The sequence below is a fragment of the Suncus etruscus genome, chromosome 6 (genome assembly GCF_024139225.1).
Source record: "Suncus etruscus isolate mSunEtr1 chromosome 6, mSunEtr1.pri.cur, whole genome shotgun sequence".
Lineage (NCBI taxonomy): Eukaryota > Metazoa > Chordata > Mammalia > Eulipotyphla > Soricidae > Suncus > Suncus etruscus.
In genome coordinates, this window is record NC_064853.1 from 8,481,470 (window position 1) to 8,498,629 (window position 17,160).

General features: G+C 41.4%; 1 protein-coding gene across 1 annotated transcript in view; it reads left to right on the plus strand.

Moving 5' to 3' along the window:
* Positions 1 to 16,498, plus strand: part of LRRC40 (leucine rich repeat containing 40) — a 43,523-nt gene extending 27,025 nt beyond the window's left edge. The window contains exons 10-15 of the mRNA XM_049775323.1: positions 2,386 to 2,494; positions 5,738 to 5,845; positions 8,149 to 8,259; positions 10,972 to 11,049; positions 14,623 to 14,808; positions 16,017 to 16,498. Coding sequence (XP_049631280.1) covers positions 2,386 to 2,494; positions 5,738 to 5,845; positions 8,149 to 8,259; positions 10,972 to 11,049; positions 14,623 to 14,808; positions 16,017 to 16,122 — 698 coding nt within the window. The 3' untranslated portion in view covers positions 16,123 to 16,498. The remainder of the gene's footprint in view (positions 1 to 2,385; positions 2,495 to 5,737; positions 5,846 to 8,148; positions 8,260 to 10,971; positions 11,050 to 14,622; positions 14,809 to 16,016) is intronic.
* Positions 16,499 to 17,160: the final 662 nt, after the last annotated feature.

Below are 17,160 nucleotides of genomic sequence, written 5' to 3' on the forward strand. Positions count from 1 at the left end.
TTATTTTTGTTTGTTTGTTTTGATTTTGGATTACACCCGGTGGCCTCGGGTTACTACTGGCTCTGTGCTCAGAAATTGCTCCTGGCAGGCTCTGGGGACCATATAGGATGCTGGGAATCGAACTGGAGTCCATCTGGGATTGGGCGCATGCAAGACAAATGCCCTACCACTGTGCTATTGCTCTGGCCCTTACTTTTGTTCTTTGAAGAAAGTCATATCAATGATGTCATATAGTAGATAGCATTTTATATTGGATTCTTTCACTGTGTAATCTGCATTTAAAGTTCCCCCATTCCTCCCCTATCCCCCATGACTTATTTTGTTTTGGGCCACACTTGGTAGAGCTTGGGTTACTCCTGTCTCTGTGCTCAGAAATGACTCCCAGCAGGCTTGGGAACCCTGTGAAATGGCAGGGATTGAACCGAGGTCTGTTCTGATCAGCTGCATACAAGGCAAATGCCCTACTACTATGCTATCGCTTTGCCCTCCCCCATTTTTTTGCACTGAACAATAGCATCCTATTGTCTGGGTGAACCCAGTTTATCCATCACCTGCTTAGGTCATTTTGGTTTCTAATTTTTTATGAATAATGTCATTTTTTTCATTGTACATCCTGTGTATAGTGAAGTAGATCATGATAACTTTGTTGCTTATTTGGCAAAAGAGACATCTGCAAATTAGGAAATTCAGATTCTTGCGCCAGAAAGATAGCACAGCAGTAAGGCATTTGCCTTGCAAGCAGCCGATCCAGGACAGATGGTGGTTCAAATACCAGCATCCCATATGGTCCCCCCTCTGCCTGCCAGGGACAATTTTTGAGCACAGAGCCTGGAGTAACCCCTGAATGCTGCTGGGTGTGGACGTTCAGGAGTTACTCCTGGCTCTGCTCTCAGAAATCGCCCCTGGCTTGGGGGGACCATATGGGACGCCGGGGGATCGAACCGGGGATCGAACCGCGGTCCGTCCTATGCTAGCGCTTGCAAGGTAGACACCTTACCTCTAGCGCCACCTTCCTGGCCCCGAAATTCAGGCTCTTAACTGTATATTTAGAGCAGAAAAGTCAGCAGAAGAACATTGAAAAATCTTAGTGTTTTTTAAAAGATGTTTTTAGTATCTTTGATCTCTATTCAACCCAGAAATACTGAGTATTTGTTCAGTACTCTTTGTTGATTTCTACTGCTTGGGAAACATGGAAACTAATCATGCCCATTGCAGAGTGATTTCTAAGAACTGGAGAAATCATACAAAAAAGTGAACGATGTTTTACAGGAGACCAGGATTTGATTCCAGCACCTCAGAGTCCCCCATATACAGTGGAAGCAATCCCCAGGCACTACCACGTGTGGTTCCAAATTGGGCGAAGCAGTTGCTTCAAACTAATGATGTTACTTGTCACTTCTGCCATTTTCGTATATGCCACATATCTCTCTCGCATTGAACACACAGTCATTCATGATTTTAAACTGTTTTCTGTGCAAATAATTTGAGTATTCCAGTTATGGATGGCTCACATCTCTTTTGCCAAACTCAGGAAGCCATTTCTTTAAAAAGTGTCTTGTTTGTTTTGTGCTTCATACCATATGATGGCAGTGTTAAACAGTCTCTGGAGATAGTGAGAGTGTTGATTATGTGCCTTGTGTGAGGATGCATGCATTTTGGAAGTGTCTCTTGAAAATAAAGTCTTGCATTTTGCTGAGAAAATGTTTTAAACTTAATGTGCCAAAGATGGCTTGATTATGTAAATTGCCAGATTTTAAGTGATTGGGAAATAATCAACATCACTGTACCTTCAAATGAAAAGATCGCAGATGCCTATTTGGGAGACATTTTGGGGGAGATAAATTTTGTTGTTGACAAATTTCTTTCAAATGGCTCACGTTTTTGGCTTAAGAGTTTTGCTTATCACTGTTTCTTTTGGAACACTAGTTTCTATTAATTTTTTTTCTCTTGACAGATTTCCTCACCGTAGTATTTATTAAAAGATTTTAATTTATTAAAAGATTTTTTGAAGTTGTATTAGAATAATTATTTTTAGTTAGTATTCAATTCCAGACCCAGGTTTGATTATTGGAAGTAAGACATCTGGCTAGTCTCTAATATCTAGGAATCATGAATGCTGTCTTCTCTATGGTTTTTTTTTTTTTGGGGGGGGGTCATACCCGGCAGTGCTCAGGGATTACTCCTGGCTCTATGCTCAGAAATCGGTGCTGGCAGGCACAGGGGACCATATGGGATGCCGGGATTTGAACCACTGTCCTTCTGCATGCAAGGCAAACACTCTACCTCCATGCTATCTTTCTGGCCCCTTTTCTATGGTTTTAAAGGAATTTTAAAAGTAACTTTGTTTTTATGTCAATAATTGGTTTTATATGATATTTTCCCCAGATGATGAACCTAAGCAAAGTGATTCTGTCACTGATACAGCCATGACACTCCCAAGCCAGTCCAGGGTCAATGTCCACGCCATCCTCACACTAAAGTCATTAGACTACAGGTATGTAATTCACTTATTCAACTTCTCAGAACACTTGGAAACACTCAGAAGTGATCCTTCAGAAAAAGATGGATACTTTAAGGGACATTAGTATCTGACTTAGAATAACAACAGTTGGATAACCACGATGAGATAAAACTATGTTAAATAGACAACAGATTGAAATTCCCATTCTTTAGGTCATTTGTAGGTCATTGTGTTTGGTAGACTAATAATACAAAGGCCTTATAAAGGACATTTCTTTATAATAAACAAGTGATAGTATTGGACCGTAGTAAAATTTTCTCTCTTTTTATTTGTTTTTTTTTTGGGGGGGTGGGCCCACACCCGGTGATCTCAGGGGTTACTCCTGGCTATGTGCTCAGAAATCGCTCCTGGCTTGGGGGACCATATGGGACGCCGGGTGGATCGAACCAAAGATCCATCCTAGGCTAGTACTGGCAAGGCAGACGCCTTACCATTCTGCACCACCACTCTGGCCCCGTAAAATATTTTGAATTAGTAACCAGCATCTAAAGAAATTATGATAATTTATAAGTGAACATTGCAAGTAGGTACAACTTGGAAGGCTGAATTAATTTAATAGTTCTGAGTATAAGTCAAATAAAAAGTAACAAGGGCCAGAGCTATAGGGCAGTGGGGAGGGTGCTTGTCTTTCATGCTTCACCCTAAGTTTGATTTCTGGTACCCCAGATGGCTCCCAAGCTTGCCAGGAGTATGCCTTGAGCATGGCCCCAAAACCAAATAACAATAATAATAGTAATAATATTAATAATGTATAGCAGTAGTAATGTACTTTGCTAACACATATTAAACTTGATCTAGTTATAATTTTAGCACACATATTAAACCTGAAATAATAGCAATGTTAGAATGAAAAGCCTAAACTGTGTTTTAGGAAATTATCTTAGGTTGTAGAAGATGGTGCCTGTGCTGTTGGCAGTGTTGTGTGTTGTGGATTCTTTCAGTACTAACAAATACATATTTGTATCAGTACTAACATATGCAGATTTCATTATTCTACATTATTACATACACATATCTAGCATCTCACCTGTTAGGTATATTACATATACACAGAAGGTGGAAGGTGGTGCCTTTGGCATCTTGGAGCAGTTGGTTTTTGTCTAGGTATTAAGTACAACTACAGTCAAATGCAGACTCAAGGCAGGTCAGTAACGAGCTTGAGTTACTGCTTTGGTTCTCTGCACAGGCTCCCTCAGCTCTGGCCTTTCTTTGGGTGTGGGCCACATCCAGCAGCACTCGGGTTACTCCTGGTTCTGCACTCAGAAATTACTTCTGGCTGGCTTGAGAGACCATAATGGGATGCGGGGGATTAAACCTGGGTCAGCCACTTGCAAGGCAAATGCCTACCCATTGTGCTATTGCTCCATTCCCAGCTCTGATCCTTTTTCCTACATCAGGAACCCTTGTGTTGGCACTTCAGATGTGGCCACTATTTCATTCCTGTTTCATTCCCATTGTCCTCTGCTCTTTGATATACTAGAAATCACCATTCTGAGCCTTTGAGTTTCTCCAGTTTTCTTTAGGGCTATAACAGCTGTCAGCTTCTTCCTGCTCATGTTGGTTTCTATATATTTCCCTGCAACCTGGCACCTTCGGCTTTCCATAGTGTACCAGTTCATTCAGTCGATGCACTGGACATGTAAGAAGTATCCATTTCTAGGTTGTTCTGTTACTGGAAGACTTGGCTCCTGCTTAGAATTGCTCTGATCCCTGGCTTCCTTTTCCTCTGCTCTAAGTACATTCCTACTCTGTTGACATCTGCCATTGCTTCTTTCTCTAGTCCATAAAGTAGCTTTAACACAGTACTTTTTTTAAATAGCCGTTCCTTTTTTTGTTTTTGTTTTTGTTTTTGGTTTTTGGGTCACACCCAGTGGCATTCAGGGGATACTCCTGACTCTGGGCTCAGAAATTGCTCCTGACAGGCTTGGGGGCCATATGGGATGCCAGGTGTTGAACTGGGCTCCATCTCAGTAAGCCTCGTGCAAGGCAAATGCCCTACCGCTGTGCTATCTCTCCAGCCCACCTTTCCCAGTTTTAAATAGCACAGATAGTACAAAAGCATACTAAAATAACTTTTTTAAGATCTTGTGTCTTCAGTCATTTTTACATGGTTTATTCTTTTTATGACAGAAGATGCATTCTGTTTAGAGTACAAATTTATCTCAATACATACATTTCCTTCAACTGATTTTTTTAATAAATGCATTGTTTTTCAAAGTTTGAGGAGCATAAATCTGTTCGTTCCCCCATGACTTGAGCATTTTAGATGGAAAAGATAGAAATGCTGCCTCTGCAAGGCAGAACTTGGGTTCCTAAAGCAGGACTCAAAGGCATAATAATAAGTGTGAAATTTAGGCTATCTTTTCTTATCTCTATTGTTATGCCTTTTTACAGTTTTCCAGAATATTCATTAATATGTTATACTGTTTTTTTTTTGTTCAGAACCCTCATTCATTTATCATTATATCAAAGGTTCTTTTAAGTGGCTAATGTGTTAGACATGAAAATCACAAAGAAAGAAAGAATGTAAGGATAATGCCTGATTATAACATCAGATTGTTAAATGTGCAAATGTCAGGGTTCTGTACTTCCATTTAAGGTGATATAATTCTGAAAACCTTACTGAAGCTTTTAATGAAAAAGAACTTTACATTTACCTTGGCAAAAGATGCAGCATAAAAATGACTAACTTCAGATTCTAATTGCACAGAATTGAGGCTTAAGGAAGATGAATCATAAAATCTGTTAAAGGTAAAGTCAGTAACAGCTGTAGGCTTGGTTTAGGGTATGAAAAAAGTTAGTATAATGTTGAACTTTGGAAAGTGATTATTATCTCAAAGTAATCCATGCAACCCCCCTAAAAGTTGCTAGGTAACATATTAGGAAAAGTTGGTAAGAGAGCTTTTAAAATTAACGACTGAGTTTCTTACTCTGTGGCAGAGAATACATTTTACTTGACTCGTGACTTTTAGGCATCTAAGATACCGAAGACAGATTTTTGTATCTATTGCCTGGTGATATTATTTATGTTTGAATTCCTGAGAGCTAACATTTTTGGGAACTTGCCATTTTCATGGCATTCTTTACAGAACTTCATAATGAACTGCCTTGAAAATTCTTCTTGCAAAAATCTTTAAAGGTCTTTAAAAATGAAAATCACCCTGTCGTTCTCTGCTGTTAAACATGATACAGTTTCAAAATCACTTTTTTATGTAGTGATAAGCAAGCAACTTCGATTCCTGATGAAGTGTTTGACGCAGTAAAAAGCAATATGATCACTTCAGTGAACTTCAGTAAGAATCAGCTCTGTGAAATTCCCAAAAGGTAATGATCCTTCAAGATGCCTGTCTATTAATCTGTGACACATTCTAAGTTATATTTGTAGGATTTGAGGGATTTGGCAAAATTTACTTACGTATCACTTTCCTTTTCCTTTGTCTTGTGTTGGTTTTTGGGCCACACCTGGTGACGCTCAGGAGTTATTCCTGGCTATGTGCTCAGAAATCGCTCCTGGCTTGGGGGACTATATGGGACGCTGGGGATCGAACACAGGGCCATCTTGGGCAGCTGTTTGCAAGGCAAACTCCCTACTGCTGTGCTATCTCTTTGGCCCCTAAGTATCACTTTTCAAAGTGAGATAGTTTTGGGGGATTTTTATTTGCTTTTTTTTGTTTGGGGGCCAAACCTGGAGGTGGTCAGGTTACTACTCCTGGCTCTGTGTTCAGAAATTACTCCAGGTAGGCTCAGGGGATCCTATGGGATGTTGGGGGTCAAACTTGGGTTGGCTGCATGCAAGACAAATGCCCTGCTCGCTGTACTATGGCACCAGCCCCTAAAAATGAGACAGTTTTAGCATGCATTAAATACAGAAGAGTTTTTCTTAGTTTAAATATTTTTATTACAAATTATTATTACAATTTTTATTACAATTTTTATTATATGGTTATAATAGTATATATGTTTCTGTAAATTTTCCTTTAAACATTTTTTAATCTTTACACCTTGGGGATTTGTTTCCAAAGCCAGGGCTTTCTACATGCCCAGCTTTTACATTTAAACTTGGGAAAATAGAAAATGAATTTATTATAAGTATTAAATTATTTTCTCCTTAATTATTAAAATAATAGTTTTAGAAGATCATCCAAAGTTAGCTCCTTATAGATTAATAGGAATTTGTATTTGGGGATTTATGTTAGTACATTATTGTCCCTGCATTTTTTCATTGAAAATACAAATTGGTGGGGCCAGCGTGGTGGCGCTAGAGGTAAGGTGTCTGCCTTGCCAGCGCTAGCCTAGGACGGACCGCGGTTCGATCCCCCGGTGTCCCATATGGTCCCCCAAGCCAGGAGCGACTTGTGAGCGCATAGCCAGGAGTAACCCCTGAGCATTACCGGGTGTGGCCCAAAAACCAAAAAAAAAAAAAGAAAAAGAAAAAAGAAAATACAAATTGGTACAACCAAAATATTTTCCTCTCAGAGAAAGATACTTCTTTTACAGTGATTAAAAATTGTTTGCATGGGGCCAGCGAGGTGGTGCTAGAGGTAAGGTGTCTGCCTTGCAAGCACTAGCCAAGGAAGGACCGTGGTTCGATCCCCCGGCATCCCATATGGTCCCCCCAAGCCAGGGGCTATTTCTGAGCGCTTAGCCAGGAGTAACCCCTGAGCATCAAATGGGTGTGGCCCAAAGAAAAAAATTGTTTGCTTTCTGAGGCCAGAGTGATAGCACAGCCAGTAAGTAGGGTGTTTCCTTGCATGCAACCAACCCGGGTTTGATCCCCAGCATACCATATGCTCCCTCCAGTTCCAACAGGAATGACCTCTGAGCACCACCAAGAGTGGCCCAAAAACTAAAAAAAAAAAAAAAATTGCATTATGCTTTATCCTAAGAACGTATCTTTATTGTTTGGAAAGCTGTATACTATTTGTCTTCTAAAAATGACCATTGGGAAATGTGAGTTGGCAAAAAGGCTGGCACACATGCTTGGTATGCAGGCGTCCTGAGTTTGATCTCCAGTACTACATAGTAGGTACATAGATCCTTAGGTTTGAACTGCAGTACCACATAGGCTCCTGGGTTTGATTCCCCCCCCCCAGTACCACATAGGCTCCCAAGGTGTGCCCCCCCCAGGTAAACATAGAAAAGATTATCATCTTTGAAATAAATATTCAAAGAACCTTAACTTATAGGCCAGAGAGAATGCGCAGTGTGTAAGGTACTTGCTAATTCAACCCCAGGACCATATATATAGGCCGACGGGGAGTGATCCCTGAGCACTGGGGAGGAAGAAAGAAAGTTTACAGCCTTGTCATTAAAATAGTCTGTGAGATTGGAGAGAGGAGAGATCAAAAGTTGGGCCCTAGTGGCCACCGTATTTGTATTCCAGATTGTTGAGCTGTTGTCGCTTTGATAACTATTTGTGCTCAGTTTTCCTCACATGTGAAACAGGTGAGTGAATAGAACCCTGGGCCTCCTCTCCAGCCACTCAGCCAAACCCCAGCTCCCAAAGGTCAGAGAAAACCTTTGTTAGCAGAAATAATAGGCAGTTCCTTCCTCATCTGCTAGATTTAGAGATAGGACAGTGAGTCTTAGTACTAACATGTTAACGTTTTTTGTTTTTTTTTTTTCAGGATCGTGGAAGTGAAGGAAACAGTTTCTGATGTCAATCTTGGTTTTAATAAGTTCTCCTTCTTGACCTCGAACTTGTGTATGCTTCAGAAGTTGACTTTTTTAGATCTCAGGTATTTATTGGTCCTTTTGCTTAACTTGCTATAGTTAAGAATTTGTCTTTTGATGTTGCCTGCTTTTTTTTGTTTTGTCCTTTATTATTTTCCTTGATCTGCTGAAAACTGCTCTTGAATTGACAAATGCTGCTTAGGAGAAACCCAAAAGTAAACATTCATGAAATACATTCACCCGGAGGCTTATCTCTGGCGTGCAGTTTACAAGTGAAGTTATGAGGCAACATTATTTAAAATCCTTACCATAGTGTTTAGATTCATGCTGATGCAGAATTCCAGAAAACACACAGGAAGTTCTTGCTTTACATCAGCCCTTGTTTTCTAGGCTTTTTCATAAGAGCTCACTTGATTTCAAAATACCACGTTAACCAGGCAAGGCTAGAAATAAAGAAAAAGAACACTTCCAGCAGCCACTAAAAGCCAAAAAATTTGGCTTTGCTGAGACATTAGGAAATGTAACTTTGGTGTTCCTAAAATGACAGAATTCAAAGAATCATGGTTCTGTGAAAGGCAGTAATGTCTTTCAGGTAAATTCCTTTATTGCCTTGGGCTTGAATATGCTGTTTGCAAACTGTATCTCAGGTACCTGGGTGTTTTACTGCTCTTTCATTGTTACTGGGTATATATTTTTTATAAGGTATTTTCTTCGAAGAGACACAGAACATTAAAGCCAATCAATCCAGTACTGGTCTCTGACGAGCCATTGCCTCTGCTTTGAGGGGTTGGCCATACTGACAGAATAGCATGGGACCCAGTTTTGGCTCAGTGTTCATTCAGCAGAGAGGGAATGGGACCCCACTTTGGGTCAATGTTCACGACCAGAGAGGGAATAGGATCCCATTGCTGCTGACTCAGTTTCTTTGTCTTTCTCTTCTGGGTGGTGATGTGGACCTCTGCCTATCAATCTAGCTGATACCAGATTGCAAAATAAAAAATTGTAGGAGCTAGAAAGATAGTACAGTGGGTAGGGTGTTTGCCTTGCATGTGGCTGACTTGGGTTCTATCCCTGGTACCCCATGTGGTATTCACCAATGTGATTCCTGAACAGAGAGACAGGAGTAAGCCTGAACACTGCAGGATGCCCCCCCACAAAAGAACATCCAACAAAAATAAACTATAGTTCTCAAGCCTGATAGCAGGTACAAGAGTGTAAAAACATAATTTTTCCTCAACAAAGGAAAGGTAATAATCAGGGAAAAAAGTTAATTGGTTAGACAAATTTAGGGTATTTTCTAGAAAGTATAACTTTAACATACAAAGACTGCTTACCCGGTAGATGTAGGTAGGTTAGAGCAGCATATCTCAATCTGGGGCTCTGATCTTCTGTGGGCTCCCCAACGTATTCTGAGGGGGTCTTGGCACAAGACTAGGGGGCAGTTGGTTGAGTAGTAGGTGGACACAGGAAGGAAAGAAGATAGGGATGGGGGCCTGATCAGAAAAAGTTGTGGAAACACTGGGCTGGAGAAAAGCTTTTGGTTGTAGTAGGTAGTCATCTAGTTGGGGATTGAAGGTGAACTTCTCATAGCCCTTTTGTCATTGTTACTTTTTTGGTTTTGGATTTTTGTTTTGTTTATGGCCCACTCCCAGAGGTGCATAGAAATCCCTTCTGGCAGGAAGTGGGGTGGGGCATTTGGGATGCCAGGAATTGAACCCCGGTTGGATGCCTGCAAGGCAAACACCCTACCCACTGTGCTATCATTCTGGCCTCACTCTCACAATATTTACTATTCTTAGTAATAAGACTGTTTCTGGAATCCTGATTCCTCATTCATCTTTCTTCTAACACTGAATCCACATCTTTTATCTAGCATATGAGATTGGGTTTGCTGCCCTTGTAAGAGCTAAAAACACAGGGACCTGAGTGATAGCAGAGTGGTAGGGCATTTGCCAGAAACAACCTCTGAGTGCTGCCAAGTGTGGCTCAACCTCACCAATAATAAAAATAAATAAAAAAATGTTTATTTGTATTTATTAAAAGTGAAGTTGTAAACTTAGAAATTGAATTGATTGCTACCTGTGTCATAGGAAAAGCCTTCTTGTTTCATTTCTTTTCGATAATTTTTTTTAGTTACTTTTGAAATACAATCTCATGCCTGCTCATGATTATGTATATCAATGCCAACTCTCTATCAAGCGTTTGTGGCATCCAATAATACAGTATTTTAAAATCAAGATCTAAAGTGAGAAGTACGGATTATCATGTAAAGTGTTGCTGGACTCAATTTAAAGGAATTACGGGGCCCGGAGAGATAGCACAGCGGCGTTTGCCTTGCAAGCAGCCGATCCAGGACCAAAGGTGGTTGGTTCGAATCCCGGTGTCCCATATGGTCCCCCGTGCCTGCCAGGAGCTATTTCTGAGCAGACAGCCAGGAGTAATCCCTGAGCACTGCCGGGTGTGGCCCAAAACCCAAAAATAAATAAATAAATAAATAAATAAATGAATTACGGACCAGTTTATAATGTTTTCCGGTGAGATCTGTGGTTTTAGGACATAAGGTTTTCATGATAGTAATTTTCGGATTTGGTTTCCTAATAAAACACTTGAGCCCCCTGATTCAGAATTCTCAAGACTCTGCCTGAGTGAGATCACAGCTCAAAGGTTGACAAATTGGGCTCTGTAACCTTTTATAGAGTATCTATGGCATTGTTATTGATATTGGAAATTGGCTAAAATTTTCAAACTTTGTAAATGATCTTTTTTTTCCAATTTAGGAATAATATTTTAAGCTCGTTGCCCGAAGAGATGGGATCACTGATAAAATTACAATCAATCAATCTTTCCTTTAATAGGTAAGAGATGACCAACACATCTTCAACTGAGATTTAAAGATGTTTTCTTATTGCACACCACTGACCTGGGTTCACTCCCTGGTACTGTCTGTGTTCTGCTGAGCACAGCCAGGGTTGGACCCTGAGTAAACAGGAGTGAGCCCAAAGTACCATCAGATGTGGTTCCCAAATCAAGAAAATTAAGATTTAAGTGTGTTATTAAATGTCACTTTAGTAATATTACTAGAGATGACAAAAAAGGTAGCAGATTCCCTTCCCTCCACATCACACACACTCATACATACTCATAGAGCACACACATCGGGACACACACACTCCCACATACACCCACTCATACACATGGACACAGACACTTGACATACGTTTGCACAGACACACACACACAGACTCACAGACACACTCACATAAACGTAAATGGATACAGATACACATATGCACTTACTAACGGACATATGCATATAGATACAGAAACACAAACACATGGGAAAACATACATACACTTACATACACACGGACACAGACACACACTACCTACTTCATGGACACACACACATGGATATATAGAGATACACACACAGGCACACACATGTGTCTCGATGGTGTTGGCATCATGGCCGGAGCCATAGCAGCTGTGAGGGGAGAGTCAGTGACTGGCCCTCATTCCCAGGCGATCGTTTGTTCCCAAACCAGGGAGTTGGCTTCCTCTTGGCTGTGAGGAAAATCTGCTGGGTGTAACTAAAAGAACCAAAGTCAACAAAAGCACAAATTTAATTTAAGGATCCTGGGGGTTTTAGTTTGTTTGCTTGTTTAATATTTTCAACACTAATGTGACTTTTTTTGAATGTTGACCTCTAATGTGTGAGTTTTTGTTTCTTCTGGGAACCAGTTGAAGAAACCTTTAGATTCAGGGAGATAATGGCAGATGAACCAACAGTCCAAATGGAATTGCTGACATGGATGCAACAGGGTGAAGGACAAGGTGTTTCCTGGAATTACCCGAAGCTCTCAGGGCAGTGTTGCACCAGGAATCCAGAAATCAGGGAGTTGCCGGACATGCAGACCTAGGGCTGAGCAGATGGCACGTTCGAAGGCACAGAAATGAGATACAGGCTATGTTTGAGGAAATCCAGAAGTCCAGTCTAGCGTCAGGGATATGGCATATGGGGATATGGCTCAGAGGCAGAACACTTACATTGTATTTGCAGGTTCTGGGCATCCACCCAGCACCAAAGGGAAAGAACGTTCAAAGGGAAAGAAGCAGGACACAGAGTGTGTGAGCAGCAGACAGTCCTCTTTGAATGCTGCATGCCCCAGGAAACAGAATTTGTCTGCAGACATAAAGCTACTGCTAATAAATAGCTGAGACTGGAAGCCGATGTTCTGCTATTGTGGCCTAACTAGTAACCCTTATTATCTTACTTAGTTCTCGCAAAGCCACACATGGTAGGTTCTGTGTGAGCATTAATTTATAAACTGGAGGGCCTGGAGTTCAGTGTCTCACAGAGGTTCCCAGACCATGAGCATAGGCTGTGGTTTGGAGACAAGCGGTTTTGCCACAGAGGTTACACGCTTCTCCGCTGGGCTGTCGTTTCCTATGAAGAACATGAGTGCTGACAACCGTTTAATATAAATGCTAATAGCTAACATTGGCCCATATTCCTAGTCACAGCTGCAATATCTTCAAATACATCCATTCGGTCATCACAAGTACATAAGTTTATGCTGTGATTGGCACTCGTAGGGCAGTGAAAGCACAGTGATGTTAAATAGGGAATAATCTGGTGAAATCTGAGCTCTGTCTGCTCCAGTGTTCTTACTTCTTTGTATCTTGATTGATTAAACTGTTGTAATAATTACCTTAAAATACACGCAGAGGCCCAAGCCATAGTAGAGAGTAGGTAGGATGCTTGCCTCATAGGGGACTGACCCAGGTTCGAGCCTCAGCATCTCCATCTGATGACCCCCAGCCCAGGTTCAGCCAAGAGTGATCACCTGACCACAGAGTCAAGTCCCGAGCACCAATGGGTTTGGTACCAGAAAGAAACTAAGAGTGGGAGTGATAGCACACAGCACGGAGGGTGTTTGCCTTGCACACGACTGAACCTGGTTTGATCCTTAGCATCCCATAGGGCCTTGTGATCCAGCCCAGAGTAATTTTAGAGTGCAGAACCAGGAGGAACCCCTAAGCACTGTCAGTGTGCCCCCAAAAAACATCACCCCCAAATCCATGCAACTGCTCAAACCTCATCTGAGAGAGAGAGAGAGAGAGAGAGAGAGAGAGAGAGAGAGAGAGAGAGAGAGAGAGAGAGAGAGAGAGAGAGAGAGAGATAGAGAGAGGAGTGTGTGATCAGTTCTCTGTTGAACTGTCAATAATTGAATAATTGAGCTCCCATCATCTTAGGGAGTTAGCAGAAGCCAACCCTACCTTCAGTGCTGGGGTGAGCTGCACTGTTAATCATTCCCTGTTTGTGGGCTGAGGGACGGGGACAGTTTAAGGGCGCTTTGTCCATCTGTCTCTCTGGCTGCAGAGGGGAAGCAGGATAGGGAAGAGGGAGAAGCTTTTACTGTGGACTTTCCCTTCAGACTGCTTCTTTTTAGCCTGGGGGGAAGTTCGCCTCCCCACCAGCCATGCCAGCACCTGTGTCCAGAGATCTGGATGGTCCTGTGGTTATTGCGGACTGTCCTCAGCAGCCTCTGGACTCTGAGGACTGCCTTGGATGATGGTGCTAGCTGCCTGTACTGGCCTGCAAAGTTCAGCAACCCCAAATGTCCTTATTCTGGAAGCATCACGCAAAGCAAAATGTAACCCCCCAATTTTTGTTTAACTTCCTGTCAGGGAGTTTATTTCTTAAGAAATAAAAATGAATCTAAGGAAGACTAGCTGCTTTACATCTTGGCAATAATTCCCTGTTGGCTGACTATGAGAAGAATCATGAGATAGCCCACAGAAAACTTATTTGCTCTGATAATTGTAATTTGTAACTGTAACTTGCTGTATTTTTTTGCTTTTGGACAACACGCAATGGTGCTCAGGGGTCATTCCTTGCCCCACACTCAGAAATCACTCCTGGCAGGCTTGGCGGACCATATGGGATGCTGGGGATCAAATATGGGTTGGCTGTGTGCAAGGTAAATGTCCTACCTGCTGTGCTATTGCTCCAGCCCAAGATTATTATATTTTTTAACAATGAATATCTGCTTACCCATTATATAGTTTAGGATTTCCAAAATTAGACCATTTTCTTTATCCTCTGGAAAATTTGGCTCTTAACACATACGAAATAGAAAAAGAAGCGATCTTGGGACCAGAGAGATAGCATGGAGATAGGGTGTTTGCCTTGTGTGCAGAAGGACGGTGGTTCGAATCCTGGCATCCCATATGGTCCCCCAAGCCTGCCAGGAGCAATTTCTGAATGTAGAGCCAGGAATAACCCCTGAGCACTGCCAGGTGTGACCCAAAAACAAACAAAACAAAAACAGAAAAAGAATCGATCTCATATCAAACTTTAGATCAAAAGAATGTTTCGCCTTTGACTCCAAGTATATTTGGGTATCCTATTATTATCTTCATAGGTTCAAAATCTTCCCAGATGTTCTCTATCGCCTCTCTGCCCTTGAGACAATCCTCATCAGTAACAACCAGGTTGGCTCTGTGGACCCGCAGCAGATGAGGGCAATGGAGAAACTTATGACACTGGATCTTCAGAACAACGACTTGCTGCACATCCCGCCGGAGCTCGGGCACTGCGTGAGCTTAAGGTAATTGCTGCTTTCATTCACTCCATTTATCTGACTGGTTGAATGAAAAAAATTTTTTTTTCTCATGGCTGGAGATGGATACAGGGATTAAGATGCTCACATTTCACTGATCTCAAGTTGAACCCCAGCACCACATCTGGTCACCCAAGGAGCCATCAGAAGTCACTCCTGAGTATAGCCTGCACACCCTGTGCCCTTCTGTCCTCTCAAAAAATAAGCAGTGCTTTTCTTGCTGATATACCCTTGTGGGAAAGTCAAAATTACAAATGTAATGTTCTCTTAAGAATAATGACAGGGGCTAGAGAGATAGCATGAAGGTAGGGTGTTTGCCTTGCATGCAGAGTGACCTAATATTGTATCCCCCATTCATTATCAGTGAGATCATATCTTGTTAGCTGGGCTCATATTAGTTACACACCCCTAATTCGTGCCCAATTGAGATGGGTCCAACAGGCACATTTTCATGAGGCTCATGACAGCCATCCTGTGTTCAGGAAATCCCACAACCCTTCAGCATTGGAAAAATAATGCAACCCATGGTGGAAATGCAGGAAATTGGCAGGAAATGCCACCCAAGCAAATCACACACAGGGCACCTGATTTGCAGGAGCCGAGTTGTCCCAAAGCTCATTGCTTGCACATTGTCCCATTGTCCATCTTCAGCTGATGATGAGCCTATTAAACCTTGGGGTTTTCCTGGTCTCATTTCCTGGGGTTTGTTGAGCTGCTTTTCAGGCCCCTTGAATGTTTGTTTCAGACTGTGGAAATCCATGTTGTGTGTGTGTCTGGTTATAGGAGAACAAGCAGGCATGTTCATACTGCCTGGGGAGACAGACAGGGTGTTTGGGTCATTACGGTTCTTGGTCCAAGTGCTTGTAGGTGAGCTCATTCGAATATTTGTGTGGATCTGATCCAGGCATCAGAAAACCAGACTGGGGTTCCTCTTGGCACACCCCTGGCTTCCCCAACTCACTTTTCTTGATAAGATGGATGGAAAGATAAATATTGTTCACATTGGGGGGTGATCTAGTCAGTCAGTGAGTGTGAGTCAATTACTACAGGGACACCATTATTAACTTCTAATTCTGTTTAAAATGTTTTGAATTTGAAAAGGGACCAATGGGGGAAGGGAGGAAGGACACAAACATATTAGAGATTAAAGCCTCCCAGTGGGAATGGCTAATCTTCTGAATTTCTCTCTTATGTAGAACATTGCTTCTGGATGGAAATCCGTTCCGTGTTCCCCGAGCAGCCATATTAATGAAAGGAACAGCTGCTGTTCTGGAATATTTGAGAGACCGGATTCCTACTTAATGGGCACTTGTATCATCTTGGGCAAGTGGATTCTCCGAATAATCTTGTTCGTGTCCATTCTTGGGCTCCTTACATTTTTCTAAGGTGTGTCTGTTTATAAAGTGATGACCACATATACTGTTCATGTGTTTCTACAAGGTTTACTTTACTTCCTTTCATTCCCACACAACACAGCAGTGAATTGTATTTAATGGCATTTGATATTTTAATAATAACAAAGCCTTTTGTAGAAATGTTTTTTTCTCTCTACATCTGTGTGACATAGAATGTGATCCATTGACTTGAAAATGCCAGTCCACCTTTGCCTTCTCATTAAGTGAAATTTTTGACTTGAAATATATTGAATACGGTTATTTGTTATTACAAAATTTTTGTAAGACTTGTGGCTGACGAGATAGTACAGTGGGATAAGGCTCTTGCCTCATAAACAGCTGACCTAGGTGATATCCCCATCACCACATATGGTTCCCTGAGCACAAAGACTGAAGCTCATTCAGATTTGGCTTAATATAAATTAATTAAATATGATTAAAAATAAGATGGCTTTCCCTGAGCCTGCCAGGAGTAACTTCTCAGCGCAGAGCCAGAGTAACCCCTGAGCACTGCCGGGTGTGGCCCTAAAACAAACAAACAAACAAAAACAGAAAAGAAGACTTTGCCCCTGAAATGACTTCTGACGTATATTTTTAATCTAAGTACATGTTATTTTTTGTTTTTAATTTTATTGAAATGTTTCTTTTCCAGCCTTTCCACCTTGTCATATGAAATAATTATGTCACTTTCTGATACCACAAAATGCTTCACAGGAAAAGTTGAAGAAATGAATAAACTGTTGAATGCATATTTTCTGTTTGTGTCAGATTTTAAGTTTGCAGTAAATATTGTGATATTTTTATTTATGATATCCTAATATTAAGTTTCCATCCAATAAAATGCCTTTTTTAAAACTAATTAGTAGGGATTTAGAGTGATAATACAGCAAAGAGTGATAGCACAACAGGTTTGCCCTGCACACAGCTGACCCAGGTTCTGTCCCCA